The sequence below is a fragment of the Pteropus medius genome, unplaced genomic scaffold (genome assembly GCF_902729225.1).
Source record: "Pteropus medius unplaced genomic scaffold, Ma_sr-lr_union100, whole genome shotgun sequence".
Classification (NCBI taxonomy): domain Eukaryota; kingdom Metazoa; phylum Chordata; class Mammalia; order Chiroptera; family Pteropodidae; genus Pteropus; species Pteropus medius.
Window position 1 is genome coordinate 2,404,237 of NW_024351729.1, and position 22,412 is coordinate 2,426,648.

Genomic DNA, 22,412 nt, shown 5'->3' on the forward strand with positions numbered 1-22,412 from the left:
AGAACAAGTCATTGTGTTTGGAAAGAGAAAAATAGGAATTTTGTCCTCACGGGGTTTTTAACTTCACAGGATAGACAAGATAGACGTTTACAGGAGCATATTTTAAATGTATAAGAAAATTACTGTTGTAGAACTCTAAAGTGAATATATTGGAGTTTGTTGAAACTCCGGGATTTGGTTGGAGTCAGTTTTAGAAGGCTTTGTGGAAACTGGATTTTAATCAGTGCTTTGGGGAAGAGATAAGGTTTGATGGCACAGAAGGAAGAGAAGGGCCCTCTATCTACAGTGGGCAAAATCTGCCTGGAATATATTGTTCCTGTCCCTTTTGCTCCAGATAGTGAACTGCAGTTCATCCTGCAGTTTAAGTGCTGTCCACCAACTGGACAGTCAAGGGCAGGATAAGACTGCAGCTTATGTATATTCAAATATTCTTAAAGTCTGTATTCACATACTTGCACATTGTGTAACTGGACTTATATAAATGGACGAGCCAGTGAGTGATGAGAAAAAAGGTTTAGAAGAATAGAAGGAAAAAATAGTTGATGGAGAGATTTGATATTATTGAGGTTAGCTTGGATAATTGAGGACTGTATTAATTTTGGAGCATGATTATCCTGTAGTTATTAGATCTATTTGGTAAGGTTTTACTATTTTTAAATGAGGGGGTTGGCTTTTATTAGTTCAGCTTGCAAGAAATGCAGAAAAGTTATGATGTCAGTGTCTGAAATTGTTAGCAATTTTCTAAGTGTGGTAACACTTTGGTTATCTAAGATCATTCCCTTCATTGGCAGTATTCTAAAACCTCATGTTACGGTGACAGTCCTCCCTTTTGTCCCTAAATATAATGCCCATACCAGCTCTTTCTAGAGCAAGAAACTGAAAAGTGTTTCCCTCCACACCCGTGTTTATAATCCCACCTAAAATACTATTTAACACATGCTGGAAATATTTACTTTGCTTTGTATATTTAAGGACTGAAGTATTTGTGTTTTGCCCTGACCTCTAGGAATGTGGAAGTACTCATCTGATAGGCAAAAGTTAGCTAAGTCAGAAACTTGGTAATGTAAGTTAGACCAAGACAACTCTCTTCGCTATTTCATGAAATTAGTTTCACCTCAAATTGCAAAATAGGCTTGAGCGAATTTAGTGTATTCTCTAAAGTTGATACGTTTCATTATTTCATGGAAGAAGAGTTATAAAAAAGATAACTTGCAGTTAACATTGTTTTTTTCCAGAAAGACATAATTATATGCTGTAGAAGACTGAAAAGTACCCCCCAACTCCCGGTTTAAGGCCATTCTCTAAATAAAGGCTGAGATAGAAGTAAAAGGCAACCTTAAGTCAGCTTTTTTTTGTTGTTTTTTTTTTGAGGGGAAAAAAAAGATACACGTAAAATGTTACTTACCTGATTTTAAAAAACTAAGAACAGGTTACCAAACTATCCAAAAATATTTTTAACATGAGACTATTTAAAAAACTTTTCATATCCATATATTATGACCTCCTTAGGATGGTAAAGGTTAAGGACAAAGATGGAAAAGAAAGAATAAGAAAGGAAAACCGGAATCTGGTGAGAGCGGCTCACGAAAAACTGGAGTCAGAGAGTCTGCTAGCCATGGAGAAGGGACATGAGTAGAGAGAGATGATGAGAGAGAGGCTTGACAATCTGTGAAGCATTAGGGAACTAATTATCATACTGTCATTTACTTAGGGTGTGTTTCATAGTTTTGTCTCTTTTTTCAAAAGACTAATTAGCTGATTTACTACTGCTGACAACCCTTCATTTCTTCTTCAGTCCTCATCTGTTTCCCTCTAAAGAGCACAGCCCCAGAAACACACTGTGGAAAGGGTATTCTTCCTGTTGGGTAGTGGTCCAGGAGAGCCCCTGGGTTCCCGTTCTTACCAGAGATGATGAAAATTCTTCTGGGGTCAGTCTTGCTCCCACAGTGTATGTTTGAGTCCTAATGAGGCCATGGTTATTTCTAGACCTCTGAGATTTATTGTGATTTTCAACTGACAGGAACACAAATTTTCTATCAAAGTTAAGATGATGAACGTTATTTATCTGAATTTTCTTTCACATTTTATTTAAAGAGAAGTCCTTTGAGTTTTTCATGAAGTTAAAATTCCAGAATCTAGAGAAGTCTACGGAATCTGTCAACACTAGAACTTCCCCTCCATAAAGCCCTGAGATGTGTGAACAAGATCTTTTTGTAGAACACATTTTTCTCTTCCTTCTCATATCCCAAAGTTGTCTCTGAGGCCACTCTTTGAATTATAAATCCCTTTCTGTATTTCAATTAATTTTTACTTTTAATATTATTAAAATGGCTAAATCTGAATGGTCCTTCAACCTGTATTTAAAATCTAAGAATACTGGATTATCGTGTTTGTACAGAAATTAGCTAATGACCCGGCCCATGCTGCGCTACTTCTTTAGGTGGAATAACACTCCCATGGATGAAGCACTGCACTTCGGGCACCACGATGTGTTTAAAATCCTCCAGGAATACCAAGTCCAGTACACGCCTCAAGGAGATTCCGACAATGGGAAGGAAAATCAAACCGTCCATAAGAATCTTGATGGACTCTTGTAACGGTCTGAAGCCCAAGATTTAAATCACTTACCTATGTAATTGTGGAGAATGATTATGAAGAACATGTGCATTTCTATCTGGTAGTGATGTATATTTTACAATATTTGTCATTTCAGTGTTACTGGAGTTTTCTTCATTGTACACACAGGACAAAACTGATCTCTTTGGGAAAAAAATAGAAATAAAACAATCTCCCTCCATAATGTGAGCAATATTTACCTCGTGCAATGTATAATTTGATGTAAAAGAAATGTTACCAATGCTAGCTTAACTGTGTGGTCTTCATGATTTATTTTTGTTTTTTGTGAATTTTCAGTTTATGGTGATAATCTGCTGATATGCATTTATAAATTAAGCTCTGTTATGCAGCTTGTCCAAATGGGTCAAGGCTGCCTTTAGAAGCAAAATAAGTGTGATTTTCATGACTTCAAATATAGATTTAGTTTGAGTGTTTGGACAACTATATGCACTTATGGTTGTGTGTGTTTAAAATGTCTCCCATCACCCTAGCTTCATGACATGACTTTAAAAATTACAATAGTTAACAAACTATTAGTAGGATAGACCAATTCTGATTAGACTTTATCAGGGAATCTGTTTAAGGTATGTTTGGTGACCAAAACTTATGTGTGAATGTAGTTATAATACTTTTGAAAAAACTTCCTTTTTCTATATCTCCTTTGTCCAGCTTTTCTTCCCAGACATTTAGCTATTTTGCCTCTTTCCTTTAGCTGGGAAAGTAGGTGCTGACATACTATGCAGTTTTCATTTTTCCACAGTAAGTCAGAAAATGCTTCATTTTTTGGCATCTGAGCTATAAGTATGCCATCTGTCTATAGGAAATGAACTAGAGACAAATTATTAAGCTTAGTACAAATTAGTAAAATCTATCAGCCTAAAGAAGAGATGTGCTACTTCAGCTCTTTCAAGAAGATATTTTTCAGCTTCCAGGATAAAGATAAATCAGAAGTGCTGTAAGTTACCAAAGTTATTGTGATGGTATAGGAACCGCTACAGATAACATTTGTTTTTAAACCTGTCAGTAAAAGTCTGCATCAAGATATTTGTTCTATTTGGGGGACCACTAGATCACTCCAGTTTTTTCCTGAATCTCTCTTATATAATTTTTGATGGACGTTACAGTTTAATAATAAGAACAGGCGATTTCACCTTCAATGGAGGCCCATCTCTTTTTTTGGTGAGGAACTGCACACATACTTTATCGTATTGTACCTCAGAGGTAAAGAGTTATGTTAATGAGGATTTCTGATGTTAGGCACACATACAGGCGCAGGCACACAAACACAGAAATGGACTTCTTTGAAGCTGAGTTTAGTGAAATGAGCAGAAACCTCAACCACACAAACGCTAGTTGTTAATATAGCAATTCCTCCCCCCGCCCCTTTTTTATGAGCACACACAGCTGCTTTCAAGCTTTATCATGCCTAATGGCCCCTTCCCCACTCTAGCAAGCCTCCAGGTGTTTCAATTTTTGCTTCCAGTCTAAGTCAGTGGCTTCCGCCATCATCCTCCTATTCCCTAGTAGGTGCCTCCTTTAGTAGAACCATGGCCAGTGTTCCTTAACTGAGCTCCATCAGGCACGAAGCCATCCCATGTGTGTGCTTCTGTGAAGAATAAGGTGGGTGGGCACCCAGCCCTGCTGCTGTCTGTGTTCCTGCCCGCAAAACCTATCAAGCCATGTAGACAGGTAGTATTTGCAAAACAATACAGAGGAACAGCATTATCCCCAAAGATATTATGGGTAGATCCTTTTGAATTAACATCAATTAAAATAACTGCTCCAACAGCAGCTTGCTTTGTGTGATTAGAATGACACATTAAGATGGTTCAATTGTGTGGCTTAAAGATTACCAATGATTTTGAGGCTTTCTTTAATAAAAAGAGGTTCTATCTATTATTTGGGAACAAAGATAGTTTTCATCTTTTCTCAGATCAAAACTACTTGGTAAAATTTTTGTGGTTTAAATTGTGAACTTCTTTACCCATAAGGTTATTGATGACTGTCTACTGGTTCCTGCTCTGGCTGTTTGCTGGTGGCTGATAATAATGAGTATATTTAAATGCTTTTGACTGTGCTGTTCACTGCTGCCATCAGTATACTCCAAAGATCTTTTTGTTTTGGCTTTAGGATCATATGTGCTTTTTTCTGTATCATGAGAGCTCTATATGATCATGTTTATTTAAAGCTTTGTATACCTTGTTGTTTTTGCTGGTCTCAGTTCTAATGATCTCATCTTTGGGTGTGATGTGCTGTACCCCATGCTGCCCCCACTGCCCTTTAACTGCAGAGCTGGATTAGCTATTGACCATTTGATGCTCTTGTCTGTCTGGCAGAGACTGAATGACCAGATGTTGGATTTAGATTCTTTCTGGGGATTGTACAGCTATGAATGTAATGTATTTGCCGCCAGAACCTCCCAAAGTGAATCTAATCTTAAAATTATAAGTTGTAAGTATTCTGAAATTGGGAAATATTTATTTTAAATGAAATCAGGTAGTGTTGCTTTTTACAGCATAATAAATACGTGTATCAAAAAAAAAACTGAATTTTTTTTTTTTTTTTTAACAACTAAGATTTTCTCTTACATCACTGGGTTAGGAACTCTACTGAACACAGGGACTGTGTCTAGTTGGTTCAAATCCATTTCTAATGCTTACTGTGAGCCAGGTACTATGCAAGGTGTCAGGTGGGGTTACCTGACACCTGGTTAGGATGAGAATCCTGTATGGAGTTAATCCTTGAAGGTGAGAAGATGGGCAGGCACATGTCTAGTCCCCTAGAAGCTAACACTATCCTTTTACAGTTAGGAAGTGCTCAGTAAATATTTGTTGACTTGAATCATGAAACATGTCCTTTGCTGGGAGGGATTCTTAACCTCCTTTAAAGGGGACAGGGATCATTTTCACAAAGCCTTGACATCTCTTTGGGGAGCTAAGCCTACTGCTACTGCCACACCAGGGTCTAAGCAGATCCAGCTGAACTGGTAAACTGCAGCTCCAGACTGGGTATGTGGAATGGCATTCGCTTCCAATGCAGGAAACCCCTGATCCCCAGGTTTAGAGTTAGCGTATGGTTTCCCAACCATAAAGTACACAAACACCATGGCTGTCCAGTGTCAATGATCAAAGCTGTTGGTCACAAAGTAATTTGCTTTGTTATAGCAGTCAGTGTTAATCTGTCTGCATTATTAACATTTTGAAACTGGAAGAGACACCAGAAATTTCTAAGTGAATCCCACTCCTTTACAGATGAAGCTGAGACCAAAGAGTGGGCTGTAACACAGAACTTAGTCCCACGTTCTTTCCCTGCACCCTACCACACTGTGGAAGGAATATCTAGCTACTGGCGTTATTAGCTCAAATCTCGCCTCTGTGGAGTCTTGAGGAGAATCATAAACGCTACAAAGTTAAGTCTTACAGCACGTGGTGAACTTGAGCTATGCACATGCACATCCGCAGATAGGAGCATAACATCAATGCAGAGGAAAAACATGAATGAATAATCCCAAATATAGAAACATTAAGAAATACTTATTCTTGATATAACATGATTTTATTTTTGTGCGATTTGTTTTAGGGACTGGGGTAATCTTCCTAATTTTACTTGCTAACCCTCATAGAAAACTGAGTAAATTTGTAAATCATAAACCAGATAGCACAGGGAAGTCGCCCAAGAATGTATCAGGTGGTATTTAAAAAAAAAGGCTTTTGGAGGAAGGGGTAATTTATAGTTATATATGGAAAGGATGTGATTTACTAGAAGACTAGGGAAGGTATGTGTTTTGGGATGGGAAGGATTAGAAAATTAAGTCAATTATTAAAAAGGGGCAAAGATTGGATGTTTCATTTCTGTTCCAGAGCCTGAACCTGACTCCAGGCCTCTGTGTGCCCCAGGCTTGCCCCTGCTCCCTCTCCAAATAGTCAATGAAGAGTACTAGGCAGTGAGTCCGCCAAGCAGTCATTATAGCCAAAGAATATCAAGACTGCTTCAGTCCTGTACAAGAAATGGAGAAAGGCTGCAAACAGACACCAACACTAGGGTGTTAAAGTGGTATGATAGCCTTAAGAAATATAGAATTTACATAGTTTGATAATAGGTATTTGACAGCTTTCTGTCAAAGGTACCTTTTAGGAACCTTATATTCTTTGTATAACCAATATAAATTTAATAAGGAAGTTTAAAACTGCTTAAGTATGGTTCTTTTTTCCAATTGGTCAAACAAGATATTTAATTTGTCAGTATAGCAAACACATAACTTGGTTAGTTCACCAAAACTGAGAAGCTGAGTATTATTAAGTCAGTATTATTTAAGAACTATACAAACTCATCTCAGAAGGATCCAAAAACAATATTGATTATCTTATCTTTAGCCTTACTAAAACTGCTTAAAAACTGCCAGTTATTTGAAATTATTTATATTTTTATATAACATTTAAATTTGTATAGCTTTTGGCTATATTTGCTTCACAAAATCTTAAGTTTTAATAAGCTGATTGTACTAGAACATATGATCCAGTATCTCAGAACATATTAAGCCCCACAAAAGCAGGGATCTTTGTCCATTTTTGTTTACCAATGTTTCCCAAACAACTAGAATAGTGTCTGGCTCATGGCAGGTGCTCAATATAAATATATCTGATGAACTAATAAAGGGATAACCAAAAGAAGCCATTCAAGTAATGCTATTCCCTTACTTTGGGAATAGCATCCCAGTTCAAAAAGTACGTACCAGATTTTCAAAACAATTTCCAGTTTTTTTTTCCTGTTTTCCCTCGGATAGTCAAACGTGAAAGGAGCACTATATTCCTTAAGACTTGATATTCCACTTTAGCTTATAGTAAATAAACAGATTTTACTCACTGAATGCCAGGTAAATAGTAAAATCTATTTCTTGCTATCTCAGAAAACTCCCTTTCCCCAGGTATTACATATAAGCTCTATGCTTATGAAACATCCTACAAACATCATATAAGAAATACTCTTAAAACAATAAATACTCCTAAAACAAAGAAACATCCCTAAGCCAGAATCTACTTAGTGACTTCTTATAATGATTAATTATGTAAGAATACAAATTTATACTGGCAAGCCAGAGCATTATCTACTTTACTCCTTGGAGAAATACAGCTCTCAATCATTATGAAGAAACTTTTACACTTCCTAGATGTAAATACTGCAGATATGGAGATGAGAATGATCATATTTATCAAGCTGTCTACCACTATTCTTCGATAACTCTTCAAACAATAGTTACGTCTAACTTGCCAGATTTATGTCTAACTTGGTGATTATGTCTCACACTATTTTTTTTCTAGCACACAGTGACTTTTGCTTTGAGAAGGTCACAGCTTTTTGGCTTATGACATTTTAGGAGAAAAAAATGGCACCTTTTGTGTGGTTGCAGTAACTTCTCAGTAATGACTCATCTAATCATGGAGGTATGGATTACAGATGGCTGCATATGTTAAATTTTAACATATACGTTAAAATTTAAAACTTACATTAGCAGTACTGAAAATTCATTTTAAAATAGGTGCCAAATTATTTGTGTATTTGGAGGCTGCTGGAGTTACCAAGCAAGACCAAAGTACCTTTTTGTGTTTGTTTGCTTTTTATGGCACCCATTACAGCTTGCTCCAACAATGTTTCCTCTCTGATCTCTTCCACTGACCTATCTTAATCTGCCATAGCAATTCTGGTGACAAGCAGGATAGGAAAGGGCAACACTTAGGAATTTTGTTGTTTAGAATAAAGGCAGACATATTTTTATGTTTAATCGTAAGTAAAAAAAAAAAAAAAAAAAAAAAAAGAATGAGGAAAGCATCAAACTTATACATACTGCCAGTAACCTTTAAAATCCTTACACCAAGTGCTATTAAGAAGAGACTAACACTAGCATTTTAATACTTCTGAAAAGTAAACAAAGTCTCTCGCTAGTGCAGTAAAATGAAACATGCCAAATCACTCTTAAGGGCAAAAATATACCAAATAAACACCAGCAATTAGAATAGTATTTTCTTAATGTTGTCTTCTTTGTTCTTTCATCATTTCAATTTAAAAAGTCAATGCAAAACCCGGTCAGGTTCATGACATCTTATGTAAAAACTGAGAGGAAGCCTTAATTTGTGTTCAGTACAAAGTACATGTGCATATATTTAATGCAATACATATACTTTAGCTTTAATTTTAAAATAGACTTCAAGAAAACTTTATCTCCACCAGAAAAATACAGCATTTACATAGTATTATCATTACGGTGGTGACAGTCAGAAAAGAAGATGCAGCTACAGAGGCAGCAGTCTATGAAAGTTATTTGAAAAACACTGGCAAATCCATACCCCAAACCACTTTTTTTGCGTTAGTACCAAGTGAAGGAAGAAGGTAACTAATGTCACACACTTTGCAAAACATCACCCACTCAAAAAGGGGTATAGAAAAAGCACAGGAGAGATAATGGAACCATTTGCAAATGTATTTGTCAGAGAAACACATTTATCAGTGAAAAATATGCAATTTTCAATGCAGTTACACAGGACGAGTTTTCAAATTATTTGAATTTCATTATCTCTGGTTAATGATTTGTCAGTTACTATTTTTTCTTCTCAGTTTGGAAATGTTCTGACTAATAGACTAAATTCCAGCTAATGACAATAAAAACGAATTAACCCATTTAGGAAACATGAATTAAATTTCCAAGTTTGTCTACATCTATGATTTCAACTTTTTGAAAAATAATAAGATTTACCTTGAGAGCGCTGTCGTTAATACCCTGGCTCCCTTGATAAAACTGTGAAGACAATTCATTTACTAGTGACCATAATGAAGGCAGAATATATTTAGCTTTGGATATTCAAGTTTAAGCAGAAATTACTACTCCTAAATTTGGAAAATGTATTTCCTTCTATTGATATTAGCCAGTATCATAAAGCCATAACAAATAGAGGAGCTACTTCGCTCAAGAGAGAGAATTTATCTTTTGCTCTAGATTAGAAGGAAGATACAATAAAATACAGAACACAACCTTTATCCCCTGCCCAGTTATGGGATGGCTACCTTTGAAAAAGAGTTGATGTAATTCTAGATAAACTTAGCTTTGAACTATTTCATAGGTAAACCAATGGAAAACTTCCAGCCATATTCAAAACAGAACAAATAAAAATTCTCCAGAACAGAAATTTGCCAATCCTATACCCAGAAGTTCCCCCAAAGAACCATGTGATCTCTCCAATAACCTGTAACAGTTGGGCACTGACTTCATGCATAGTGTTTGCTAGATGCTGCTTAACTTCTCACCTTTCCCAAAGCACTCTCATTCTAGTAGTCCTGTTGCTTTGGGTGTATCTGGATGTTTTTCTTTTGTAAAATCCACTCTGTGGAGAAGGCCTTTCACTTTTACCTTTAATTAGATGCATGAAGCCCTGCAGAGTAACAGATGTTTCTGAATTAGGCAAAACTCCACTTGCTATCAACAGGCTGCAGCAAATTTGTTGGCCTTTCTTTCATTTCCCTAGAAACACAGGATGTGAAGAAACAGAATAGCAGGGGGAAATCACAGGTGGGAAGGAAAGATGTCGCCAGAGAAGATGAGAAAAATTCATGCTCTATACTGCGTTCATCTGTAAAAAGATAAAATGTGGTTAAGTTTATTACACTGATCTTATAAAATGCAGATTCATATATTTGTCATTGCTTGTCTGTTTGACAGTGGAGTGGAAGACAGTTTCAACAGCAAATAACCACCGTGTTATTAGAGGGCTTTCAGCATGGGCTGTCATTCTTCCTGGACTCATTGAGACCTTTTATATCCTCTAAGCTCACGGATTATTACTCTGCGGCCTGCTGGCTTAGTTCCGTCAACTCATCAGGCTACATAAAGCTTTTTGCTGTTATGCAAGTCTGGGGACAGAGCAATGTGGCAAATCTGCTCATGTAAAACAGGGGTGAGGCAATGCCCAGCTGTACGCCAGACATGCAGACGGGTATGGGGGAAATGACGAATTGTCCTTAAAGGCCACTCAGGAGGAGTAACAAATCATCTTTCAGGTACAGTCTGAGAAGCAAAATCATTAGGAACCCCTCCAGAGCCTCCCGCAGTGCCTCCTGCCCAGCTACCTTGAACCGGGCACCCTGTAGGCAAGAACACCCACCTGCACTGACTCCCCATCTCACTGCCATGCTGGGCACTCCCTTTAGACCAGGTGCTCTCAACCAGGGGTGACTCTGTCCCCCAGCAGTGTCTGAAGACATGTTTGATTGTCATGACTGAGTATGGGGATGTGGGAACCACTGGCATCTAGTGAGTAGAGGCCAGAGATGCTGGTAAACATTCTACAATGCACAGGACGGCTCCCCCACAACAGGGAATCATTCAACCCAAAATACCAACAAAAACACAGCACTGGACTGTAGGCATCTTGAGAACCGAGTCAATTTTTTTTTTTTTTAATCCCAAGTGGCTGGTACACAGTGGGCTCTTAGGAAAATTATTTTGGATTAAAAGCATAATAAAGGTTTGCCGTCATGTTTCAGTGTGGCTGACACTGAAAATGTGTAGTGAAGACTTTGGAGAGAGAGAGGGAGAGAGAAGGCCTGGATTCAAATCCTGTCACTGTCCCTTACAGCTGTGTGATATGGTGTGTTAACCAATCTCTGTAAATCTCACAGTCCTCATGTATTTAAAGGAGGCAATAATACCTAGCAGATAGATCTGTTGAAAGGATTAAATTAGATAGCATATGTAGAGTGTCTAGCATGATAGGCGGAAAATAGTACATTAATAAATGTTCCTATTATTATTATCAGTTTTAACCACAGGCCTCTAGGAGAATAGACTGGTTTTCCTGTCGTCCCAGAGGAAAAAAGTTTATTGTCCAGGAAATCCAGACTAAACAAATACTCAAGTCTTGCTGCAGAAAACACTGGTGCTCTGTCTCTCTTGGACAATTTCCTCAGGAGCCTGTGATCCTCCCACTCCTGAGGGTGGCCCCAGGCGTCAACCCGTGGCCACCCTAGTCCAGAGCTGCAAGCTCCAGACGCGGCTGAAACCAGCCACCTCTACAAGAGGTTATTCTATTTCAGAGCATACGCCCTAATTACAAGGGTGGATGCTGAATGGAAATCATGACCAAGGTTGAGGACAGACTATTTGAGACAGACAAGGTAAAGTCCAGCCAGTTTGGACAATTCAACTTTTATTTTATCTAACCAGTGTTGTGCCCATATTTATAGCCTCTTTTAGCTCTTTAAATCATCTATGGCTTTAATCTGGAGAGGGGTGTGTGTGTGTAAAATAGGTTTATTTTACTCTACAAATGAAATAAATTAAATCATCTAGAATGGAATGGGATGGCTACAGGAGGCATCTAGAGACCAAAAAACCACTTTTTGGCATTTATTAAGACTATTTAAATTGCTCTCAGAGTATCATTCTGAGAGCACAGAGAAAGCAATCACACTGCTTGCACAGATGGAGGGAATTAATCCATCTTATTTTCTCAAGGTCACAGGGAATAATGGTGATGACAGAGTTAGACTCTGATGTCCAAATCCCAAACACAGGCCTCTCACTCAAAGGCCACACTGCCTTTGTCATAATAAATCGGAATAAAACATAACTCAGTCCTGTGCAAACAGCTTATCTAGGGTTCATGTTCTGAATGAAGTAGCTTTTTGTAGGAGGTATTCCAGGATAGTGGACAAGACCAGGCACTCTAGAGACACACCAGGTGGATTCAAATATTCGTTCTGTTACTTGCTGTTTGATCTTAGACAAGTTTTGAAATTGTGGGGGATGGAGGGTTCTTTCTCCACACTTGTAAAAATAAGAATAACAACAATACCTAACAGAAGGTTGTTGTGAAGACTGAACAAATTACTACCTGTGGAGTGCCTGGTACACCGTAAGTGCTTAATAAGTGTCACCGATTAATGGTGGTGATAATGTGATGAAAATTGCTCAGGAACAACAAAGGAGTTACAAAAGATCAGCCTGTATTTTTGGTTCTGTCAATCTATCTTACATATTCTCAGTAGGCTTTATATTTATGCCATTTTTGTGTCAGATTTATAAAGCATTCTGCAGCAGAGTTGAGATCTAAATTCTAACAGAGGATGCGACCTTACAGCTATAAGAGATCCGTTTTACGCTTGTCGATAGGAACAGGACTATTTCGCTAGGACACTATAAAAGTATTTTCTTAAGTGATTTCTTTCATCCTCAGCAATCAGGAAGGTGTAAGAAAGGACAATCTCTAAAGATTTTAGCCTGTGCTTCTTCAAGTGAGGAAAAAGGATGAAGAAAAAGTTACATACCAGAAACCTGACTATAAGCAGATATTGCTAATATCATGTAAACGCATTCTGTGAACACATGGGTGTGTGACCTGAAGGTTCCAAGAGCAGCGCCCCTCCCCCACTCTCCTTTCCCCTCCCTGCCTTCCTCTCTCATTATGAGCGCCTAGTCTGTGCTAGGCAACGGGTACAGAGAGATGAAGAAAGGCCAGTAATAACTCCGAAAGGATTTAAGTATGAAATTTTTAAAAATGAACTGGAATAGTTTCATGCAGAAAAGAGCTGAAAATTAAATAGCATCAGCAAAAATTGAGCCAACCAAGAAAAAAATCTTTAACGATTTCAGGCTGACAGGTAAATAATACGATTTGATATACTGAAAAACATTCTCCCAAAGGAAGATTCGCTCTTCTGCGGACAACCCTGTTCCTATCCCTAGCATGAACTCGTTAACTGTTTCACTCCTGGAACCTTTTACCCCTGGCAAGTCCTTCGAGCACACATGCTATCAGTACAAATTAGTTCTCAAATATAAAGCAGGTGAAGCTATTTCACTGCTGCTAGCTGAGTCTCTATAATTATTGTCATTACCAAGCATTAGTCCCCTCCTTCCCTAAAAATAACACTACTTCATCCAGACACAGCACTGATATAACAGGCCAAAAGAAAACATTTCCTTATCAGAGAAATCTTAGTTCCTTAATTTTGTGACATCTCTACATGGACAACTTCAAAGTGCAGAGGGGGAACTTTTAAATGTTTGAAATGTCACTTATTTTTTGGAAGGTGCTGAATGCCAGGAATAAATATCCTGGTGATGATGTAGCTTGTCTGGGCATGAAAGCCGCCAACTCGTCATGGCTAATCTAAAAACCCCCTTCTTGGCTCTGCCAGAGGCTTCTTCCATTATCTTGCAGACAGGCCCAGGGCCTGTTGGGGTGGCCTCCCTGCCGCAGAGAGCACAGAGCACAAGTCAAAGACATGCCTGTATGGTACTCACCATATTGTCGAATTCTACAGAGCCCACGATCCGAGACACCTCATCGAATTCCTCAGGAGACATGGGGAGAAGGTTGTCTGTGGTCTGAAGCAGAGAAGGGTGACTAAAATAGGGAGAAAGGAAAAGGAACCATCAACATCCAGGTTAGGAAAGCAGTAGCGTAAACTCAGATTTCATCTTTGGCCTGTGATTGAATTGTCACATTATATTTTTATTTCAAGTAAGTGGGTGCATTGTAAAATACATTTTAAAAAAGTACATAAGATCACGGGAGGTTCCTGTCCCCAGCCCAGCCCCTTGGGAAATGCATCGGATTCTAGAGACGTGAGTGAGAAACAGTCAGACTGGAACCTGTGCCGCCTCTGCCTGGTTAACATTGTGCGAGCATGTGCAATGTGTCACCCTGAGATGCCAATGCCTCGGGGCTCGCCCTGGCCCGATGAGCACCAGAGAAGTGTCTGGGGAGTCCCTCATCCCTACCTTGAGGTGTGTATGCAGATAAAGCTGCTCCAGAGTGTTTTTACATGAAGGCTACATCCATTCACCCCAAGACAGTGCTGCAGGCCAAATAACTGACAATGACTTTTCCAAAATTTTTTCTACCTTTTACAAAATGAAACAACAAAATAAAAGCAAGTGGAAAAAATGTAAATCATTACTTTGGCCTTTTCTAGATTGAAAAGAACTACTCTGATTGATTTTTGTTCATTTTATTCACACTTTTTCAAAGTATCAGTTTGGGGAGAACGTATATACCTTAAATACAACTTCGTGAGGTTTTTTTTGTTGTTGTTGTTGTTATTTTTTTTTTTTATAAAGGCAGTAAATCGCTGGTAGGTAGTGACACCAGGATCTCTAATTAGGATTTTTCCAAGTCCAACTGAGATGGCGGTGGCAGCAATTACAATGGAAAAGCAAAGTACAAGTATCTTCCACAGGCCCCAGCCCGGAGCAGGGCTGGCTTGAGGTTTTTAAACATGGCACTCTTCCGTGTTCACTTACACTTCAGACACAGAAATCAATTCAGTCTTGATGTATCCAGTTCCTTTAGGGCCATCGAGTTCCATCGGTTCTGGGGCTAGAAGCAAACACATCATGTACACTTACCATTGGCAGAAGTTACACAAGAACAATCAACTTTCTCTTTGATCAAAATTTTACTCTTTTTCTTGATAGCCAGGGTAGAGCCCGTAACTTTATGGGGTTATCACCTCCCTCCCTGGGTCACCTGAAATTCTGGTGAGAACGCAGAAATAACTAGAAGAAACGGGGAGGAGAGTTGAGTATAGATGTCAAGCTGTGCGGTTTCTCGTTCCAAGGCTTAAAACCCTACAGAAGTTGGAGCCCGAAACACGTGAAGTTAAATCTGGCTTCGTGGTCCTAGTCCGGTTTGTGTAGTTACACAACAGCTGTCAGGGTAAGCTGGGGCATCTTCTCCCCAAAGTGACTGTGCTAATGTGGAGATTTCTGATTCTGAAAAATAGTTAGCTTTGTTGGCATGTTCCAAATCAGATTAGTCTAACTTGCACTTTCTAAAAAGAAGTTCAGTGAAGACTGAGAAGCAGAAGACCTGTGTTCTAAGCCTGGGTCTGCTCTTAACGATAATCACCAGTAATAACATAATCTAATAACTTAACTGGTTCACCCAGAATGAACCACTATGTTTCTCCTGGGCCTCAGTTTTCTCAGTTCTAATAGGAGCAGGCTGGCATAAATCAGCTGGCCATGGTGGTCCTACCTTTCCATGTGGAAAAAGTAATAATGTAACAAATACACAGACCAGAAATAAACTTTTCTAATACCCCTAAAATAAGAAATCATATACTCATTTCCTACAGGCCAAATAATGCATTATGTTTCAACTGCTCTGTGTTCATACCCTGTTTTCAAAGCGTGCTTTTACCAATTCAAAAAAAAGTGGTGGGCTGATGACACAGTTGGGTGGGGTTTGTGCTGGCACCTTGCACTGATAGGAAGGCAAGGGCAGTGTGTGTGATTACACCCTGTCTCTAGCAAACCTTTGGACAATGATAAGGTGAGGACACAAGCACCACTTACCTTCCTTTGGCCGGGAGTAATATTTTCCAAAGGCATGGTCTTTATCAATATTTGGATACAGATACTTCAGGGGGTTCTCTGGAATGTTTTCGGCGGCCATGACTTTGTAATTGCGAATAATATCAGGGAAAGTAACAGCAGAAAGTTCTTTCTTTGTGTAAGGTTCAACCGCATGGAAGTAAGGTTCTGAAAAAAAGAAAAGTGAAGTGAGTGCTATGGAATATCCCAAAACAATAGAGGAGAGAAACGAAACACTGCAGTTTATGGATCTGAGAGAACCTCGTAAGAACTAATCACAATCTAGGAGTTACAACACAGTATGGCTCTGTTTGTAAGTAAATTAAAATCTTTTCTTAAAAACAGAAAAAATTATAAAGGCAGACTCTACCATCAATAACATTGCATTGTCACTATTTGTCAGATATGTAAATCTAGCCAAAAAAGGTTTATTAACACCTTTAAAAGCATGCATCTTCAGTGATATGCCACCCACAAGATCAACAACGACTTACTAATTGGATCATCTTGGTCCAAGCCATAGATTGTTACTAAAAGATAAGTTTATTTTCTGTTTGTTTTTCTTTTCATATTGAAAAGTAAGTATAATTCTTTTATTAAAACAAACAATGACCATACATAGAAAACAACTTTTAAATAAACAAAAAGATCCTATTTGCTAGCTATTTCTCTAATCCTTACATTAAGAAACCACAGTTTAAGTCACTCCTGGTCCTACTCCCGGACTTAATTAGAATTGTGCTTTTCCTAAATGATCCAGGATCTCACTTTCGGGTGCACACTTCCCAGAGGCTACTATCCAGGTGCCCTGGTGACTGTGACCTAGACATCTTAAAGTTCTGTAGCTGGCAATGCCCTGCTTAATCTTTCTGGTTGCTGATGGTTTTACAAAAGGACAGTCTCTAGCTTCTATCGTCTACACTGGGCTCTAATCCCAGCTGTTTTTTTTTAACCAGAAGAAAAAAATGAAAAGAATAAGAGAAGTATCCCATCTTTTTGCATCTTCCTACTGAACGCATAAATGTCACTGGAACATATCAGTTTTTCTTCTAGTCCTTCACACAGAGTAACACCAAAAAGTAACCAGTGTTTGTCTTTTTCATTCTCATCTCCGCTGTTCAACCTCATCTCCAGAAAACTGTGTCATAATGCTAAGGGTTTCAGAATTTTTTAGCCGTGGGTTCATTCAGTTAGATAGAAACCCAAGATATAACAAAAGATAAACTTGCAACTGCTCTGGACCTCTCTCACAAAACCTGCCACATCTGTGCCCTCCCATGTGGGATTTCCCCAGTAACACTGGAATCTTATGCCTGTGGAAAAGGGCCTTCCTCTCAAGGACTGGTCGTCAGTCACATTGACTCACATCTTTCCTCTACAGATAACAAACTAGAAAAAGGAAAGAATTTGGCCTTGTCATTTAAAAACCACCATTTGCACCATATATTCCAGGCAATGAATCACAAATATTCATGTTGATATAGTAAATCCTATTGGAGAGGCTCAGATGTGAGTAAATATAGCGCCTGTGATCTTAGGTCAAAAGCTCGTTTATTTGCACGAGTTGGTTCGTAGTGATGAAGAAGGATTTCACACACATGTATGAATTGGTATGTGGGCAGGAGCCTTCGCTTACCGCCGCCGTTCTGGGACCGCTCCACCCACGTGAACGTGATGGCCCCTTCCCGGCAGCTCTCACTGAACCGCAGCAGGAACGTCCCAGGCTGCTGGTCCTTTAACAGAGCACGTTCTCGCTCCTTGCTGATGAAGCCCACGATACAGCTGGATGTATAAAGGGACAGATGGAGGTATTCTGAGGTTCAGTCATAATTTTAATTTTCACGTTAACGTACAAATCAAGATGACAAGAACTTGACAGAAGGGATAAAAATCGATAGACTATTTTAGATGCTTTAAAATCTATTCAACTGACACTTCGGGAAGCATTTCACTTACCTATATATATACATACACACACACACACACACACACAACATTGTATTATACACACACACACACACACACGCACACACACATATATATTTCCACTATCATTATATGTATGCTGAAGTCCAAAAAAAAAATCATTAACATGGTACCAGTAGGATGCTACAGATGATCAATGAATACTTGCTGGATTAATGAGCCTTTTATTTCATTTGATGATTTTGAAGTCCAGGAAAATGTCTGAATTTATGCATCTTTTACACTGGAGAGGAAGGCTCAGACAACACATTTTCACATTCTAACACTTCTGGTCAAGTTAAAGCCTTTGTTGAAATATCAACTAACCCAGGGAATAGAGTACATAGAAACGGTTTACTGAGTTAAAAAAGTTTTTTCTTCCTTCCTTGGAGCAAAAGATAGGTGCTCAAGAAATTTTTGTGGACTGTATGAATGGCACTCAGAGTTTTTCAAATTTAACTCTGAAAACACACATACATACACCACGAAAGAGTAAGTTTAATCTGATGAGGTTCCACTATCATGAAGCTTGGAAGGGACAACCTATAAGCCTCCATTTCTACGAGATGCACATGAGTCTTAGCAAATAATGAAGTCTGTCTGGGTCAGGCCTGTCTCAGCCATGCAATAAGAGAGTGTGTACTAAAAGTACGTTTCAAAATTTTATCTATCAATGGCCCTTACCCATCATTCCAGAGGGAGAGCAGGTGTTTTTTAATGAGTTCAAGGATGCTTTCAATCCAAAGCCAGAAAGGAAAATTTTTATCATTTATATTTTCCTGCAAAGTAAACAAGCGCACACATAAAGAACAAGAAAATCCAAAATACTAGTGACTTACCATGCCTCCTCCCACCATCAGATTTTAATTTGCAAAGACTGCCCAGCTGCCAGAGCTAGAGCTATCCTGTACAGAGCAGTCCCCTCCGCCTTCTTGGCATCCAGACATCAAGCTCTGTTTCCTCTGCCGCCTCTGCTTCCCTCTCCAAACAGTAGCGAGGCAGCCAGGGAATGACCTCCAGGGTGAGTCACAGAACAAAGCTGCCCTCGCACTAGTAAATTCCAGTAACCTGTAGCTCATCGGCACTGTCTGGTGCCCCTGGCGGGGTCTCATTTTTCCTTCTAACTGGTCAGCTTGAGCTGGCTGGGGGAGCTCTCATCTGGCGGCCAGGCCATCCACGCCGGCACAGAGCACACGTTTCTCATGGACAGGGCTAAAATGCTGCCAAAAGGGGCTGGTGTGAGTGAACAGAAGACTCATTTTGGATATGAAAGAATGTTATCACCCAGGCAGGCACTTCCTGTCAGACTCACACTTGGAGACCAACCTTCTGTGCTGAAGGAAAGTAAACAACTTGCCCTAGGGGTCCTTCGGAGGCGAGCATGCCAAAATAAGCACAGTTGAGAAATGGGGAACTACCACAGTGAAAAATACGAGAACCTCAACAGAGAGCAAAAAGGACTTAAAGAGTATAAAAACCAGATAATGCCTACCTTACAGAACCTTGTCCATGGAATAAGACCATCGGGGCCAGCATTAGGACCTAAACAAATAAAAATAAGCTTTTCAGGAAACAGAAATCATTTCTGAAGATTTGGCTGGACTGATGGCTCCTGTATTTGAGTCAACACCCATCAAAGGAAGGTTGTATGTACATGGCTTATATTCTCAGATATACTAATACTAATTAATTGCATTTTCTAGAGAAGTCTCTTATTTGGTCCCTCCCTGTGCAACATCCTTTCCCACCACCTTCCTCTCCTTCCTCAGCAGTCTTCTCTGCCAGTGATCTTAGAGTTGTTTTTTGTTTTTTTTTTTAATTCAAACTAAGACCAAGATCACTCTCAGATGATCTATTTAATTGACATGACTTTATAAACTTATTTTAGATATTACTTAGGCATTTCCCTCAGCCCTCCTCCAAACAGGACATGGACTCAGGAAGGTCAAGAGAAATGAGAGAGGGGAAAGAAGGCTAGGGATTATTAGCTACACAATTAAAGCAACCCGGGCCATAAGAAGTGGTGAGCCCATCATCTCTCCTCAGAACCACAAATAAGCCATTAAAGGTAGAAAATATATCTTTTTCAATTCTTACCAAATAAAGAGATGAAATATGATGATTTTTTTACTTTTTATTACATATCATAAGACCTCCATGGTGACAGAGAAGGCACTGCAGTGAGCCATTTGGTTAGGGAGAGTCCACTAGTGTCTGCAATCAATGCATGCGTTTCGATTGCACAAAAAGCAAATTTGAAGAAAAGTCACCCATGGATTTTCATAGAAATAGTGCAGATACTCCTACTCATTGGAGATCTGACCTTGACACCAGTAGCCTTTAACTGCTGAGGTAGAAGACTGATAAATCTACAGCATTAGCTACTAAAAGGGAATTATCTTCCATGGCCAGGACTCTGCCCAGTTAGGCAAGACTGCTAGTTGAGAGGTGTCCTGATGTGGACAGTGTCTCCTTCTACCTGGCCACCTGAGGCAAGAGCTCAGGTGTGTGCTGTGCAGTGGGTGGCCGCAGGACCTTATTCTTACCATCCTGGGGACTTACATTTTTCTCCTCAAGGTTAAAAAGACTTTATCTTTCTCATCAAGGGATTTATTTTAGTCACAAGTAATATATTTTACCTAATTCAAATGCCTTTCTCTTAGGAACTCTGCTCAAAAATACTGATATGAGATAATGGGGAAATGTTTCATTTAAGTCTTTTATCAGGTCTCTATCTCTTTCCAAGGTGAGGTATAATGCCCACTTAAGTATAATAAGATGCAGCTGGAAAAGCCAACAGAGTTGAGCATTCTTCGTCCGTGAACAAATAGAGAGCAAAGAGGGGAAAAAAGCAAGTAGAGATATTTTCATGAATTTCCATTTTCATATACATAAAAAGTGAATATGCTCGTACCAAGAAGTTTCTCTCCCAGCATGCTCAGCTGGTCCACATTGAGACCTCTCTTGGTGACAGAAGAAAACTGCCAACTCAGCACTTCTGAAAGCTGAGCCCATCGTGCACAAGGGGGGTTCAAGAAGAAGGACAGATTCTAGAGAGAAAACACCCAAAAAGGTTAAGGCTACTGAAAAACCATCAGTCACAAGCTAGGCACTAAAACATGGGCCTGTCCCAAAGTTCAGTTCCAGTTTCTGTGACAAACACAAGTTTTCTCGGTAGAAGAGAAACACAGTCGATTCTCATTAGCTGCAGGTTCACATTCGTCTATTCACTAAAATTTTCTTGTAACTCCAAAATCCATACTCTGGGCACTTTTACACTCATTTGCCGTTGTGCCAAGGCACAAAGCAGTGAAAAATCTGAGCTGCCCAACATATATATTTTTAGTCGAGGTCAAATCAAGTGGTGTTCTGCCTCCTTGTTTCACCTTTCACACAATAAACAAATGTCTTTTTTGAGATCTACTTAAATAGTATTGTTTTTCTGCATTTTTGTGTTGTTTCATTGGTGATTTCATTGTTTAAAATGGTCCCTAAGAGCGGCGTTGAAGGGCTGTCTAAAGTCCCTAAGTACAAGCAGGCCATGATGTGCCTTAGGAAGAAAATGCCTGTGTTAGATAAGCTTTTTTCAGGCATGAGCTACAGTGATGATGGTCATGAGTTCAATGTTAATGGATCAACAAATGTATTAGATCAGTTATCTTTAAACAAGCACTCACATAAACAAGGTTATGTATTGACTGGTTGAGGAAAGGTTGTGACCTGAGGCTTGCAGGAACCTAATCCCTTATTTGGGGTTCAGTATTTGCTAAATCAGTGTTCATTATGACTAATGGACTTAAGTACAGTGAATAATGAGAATCGACTGTAATTAATCAATAGCTTGTATCCACACTCTAAAAATGAAGCATGCTTATTTAGCCGATGTATTATGTTTTAAAAAAATAACAATAAAGGACCTTGTCCACAATAAAAGTTATATTAAATCATCTAATTCTTGAGCTTATTCAGATAAAAGGAACATCATAATTCTCACATCTAACACATATACATGCTTCACTCTTCCAGAATCATACAAGATCCTTGGCAATGCCACTTGAGTTATGTCACTTGTCCTTCAATATCTGGCCTTCAGGGGCTCTTTCAGATATGCAGTGTTCCAGTGTGATTATCTACCAGAAGGGCTGATTTGCATAACACTAGCAGGTCTTTGGCTACCCCTTAGTATGAAACAGATATGTTTTCCATACCCTGGGTTCTGTCACCAGCATGTTGTACCACAGGATGGAGGCCCAACCACTTGGGAGCTGGCTGACGTTGGAGATCACCACGACAGGCAGAGAGGTAGTCTGAAAGATGACAAAGACCTTGAAAGCATCTGAATCACAGAAACATCACCTTCAGACCACTGCGCAGCCTCAAAAACAAGCAAGGGATTACTTGTAAATTTGCATATATTTTATACTTGCAAATCTTAAAGTTATGTTCTTTTGTTCAAAGTTTA

The 22,412-nt window shown here is 39.0% G+C and overlaps 2 protein-coding genes across 4 annotated transcripts in view; one reads left to right on the forward strand and one right to left on the reverse strand.

Annotated features, from left to right (window-relative positions):
- GLS (glutaminase) overlaps positions 1 to 3,773 on the forward strand; it is a 70,229-nt gene extending 66,456 nt beyond the window's left edge. For both annotated transcript variants that reach the window (XM_039844279.1, XM_039844282.1), the window contains one exon: positions 2,441 to 3,773. In XM_039844279.1, the coding sequence (XP_039700213.1) occupies positions 2,441 to 2,597 (157 nt within the window). In that variant the 3' untranslated portion in view covers positions 2,598 to 3,773. The remainder of the gene's footprint in view (positions 1 to 2,440) is intronic.
- Positions 3,774 to 8,773: 5,000 nt separating this feature from the next.
- The window catches only part of STAT1 (signal transducer and activator of transcription 1), a 36,837-nt gene continuing 23,198 nt past the window's right edge, over positions 8,774 to 22,412 (reverse strand). The window contains exons 16-24 of one of the 2 annotated variants that reach the window (XM_039844277.1): positions 22,159 to 22,257; positions 20,865 to 21,000; positions 19,443 to 19,492; positions 18,635 to 18,729; positions 17,622 to 17,767; positions 15,968 to 16,153; positions 14,912 to 14,987; positions 13,910 to 14,012; positions 8,774 to 10,235 (exon numbers count right to left, since the gene is read on the reverse strand). In XM_039844277.1, coding sequence (XP_039700211.1) covers positions 10,221 to 10,235; positions 13,910 to 14,012; positions 14,912 to 14,987; positions 15,968 to 16,153; positions 17,622 to 17,767; positions 18,635 to 18,729; positions 19,443 to 19,492; positions 20,865 to 21,000; positions 22,159 to 22,257 — 906 coding nt within the window. In that variant the 3' untranslated portion in view covers positions 8,774 to 10,220. The remainder of the gene's footprint in view (positions 10,236 to 13,909; positions 14,013 to 14,911; positions 14,988 to 15,967; positions 16,154 to 17,621; positions 17,768 to 18,634; positions 18,730 to 19,442; positions 19,493 to 20,864; positions 21,001 to 22,158; positions 22,258 to 22,412) is intronic. The other variant, XM_039844278.1, reaches the window with a different exon arrangement.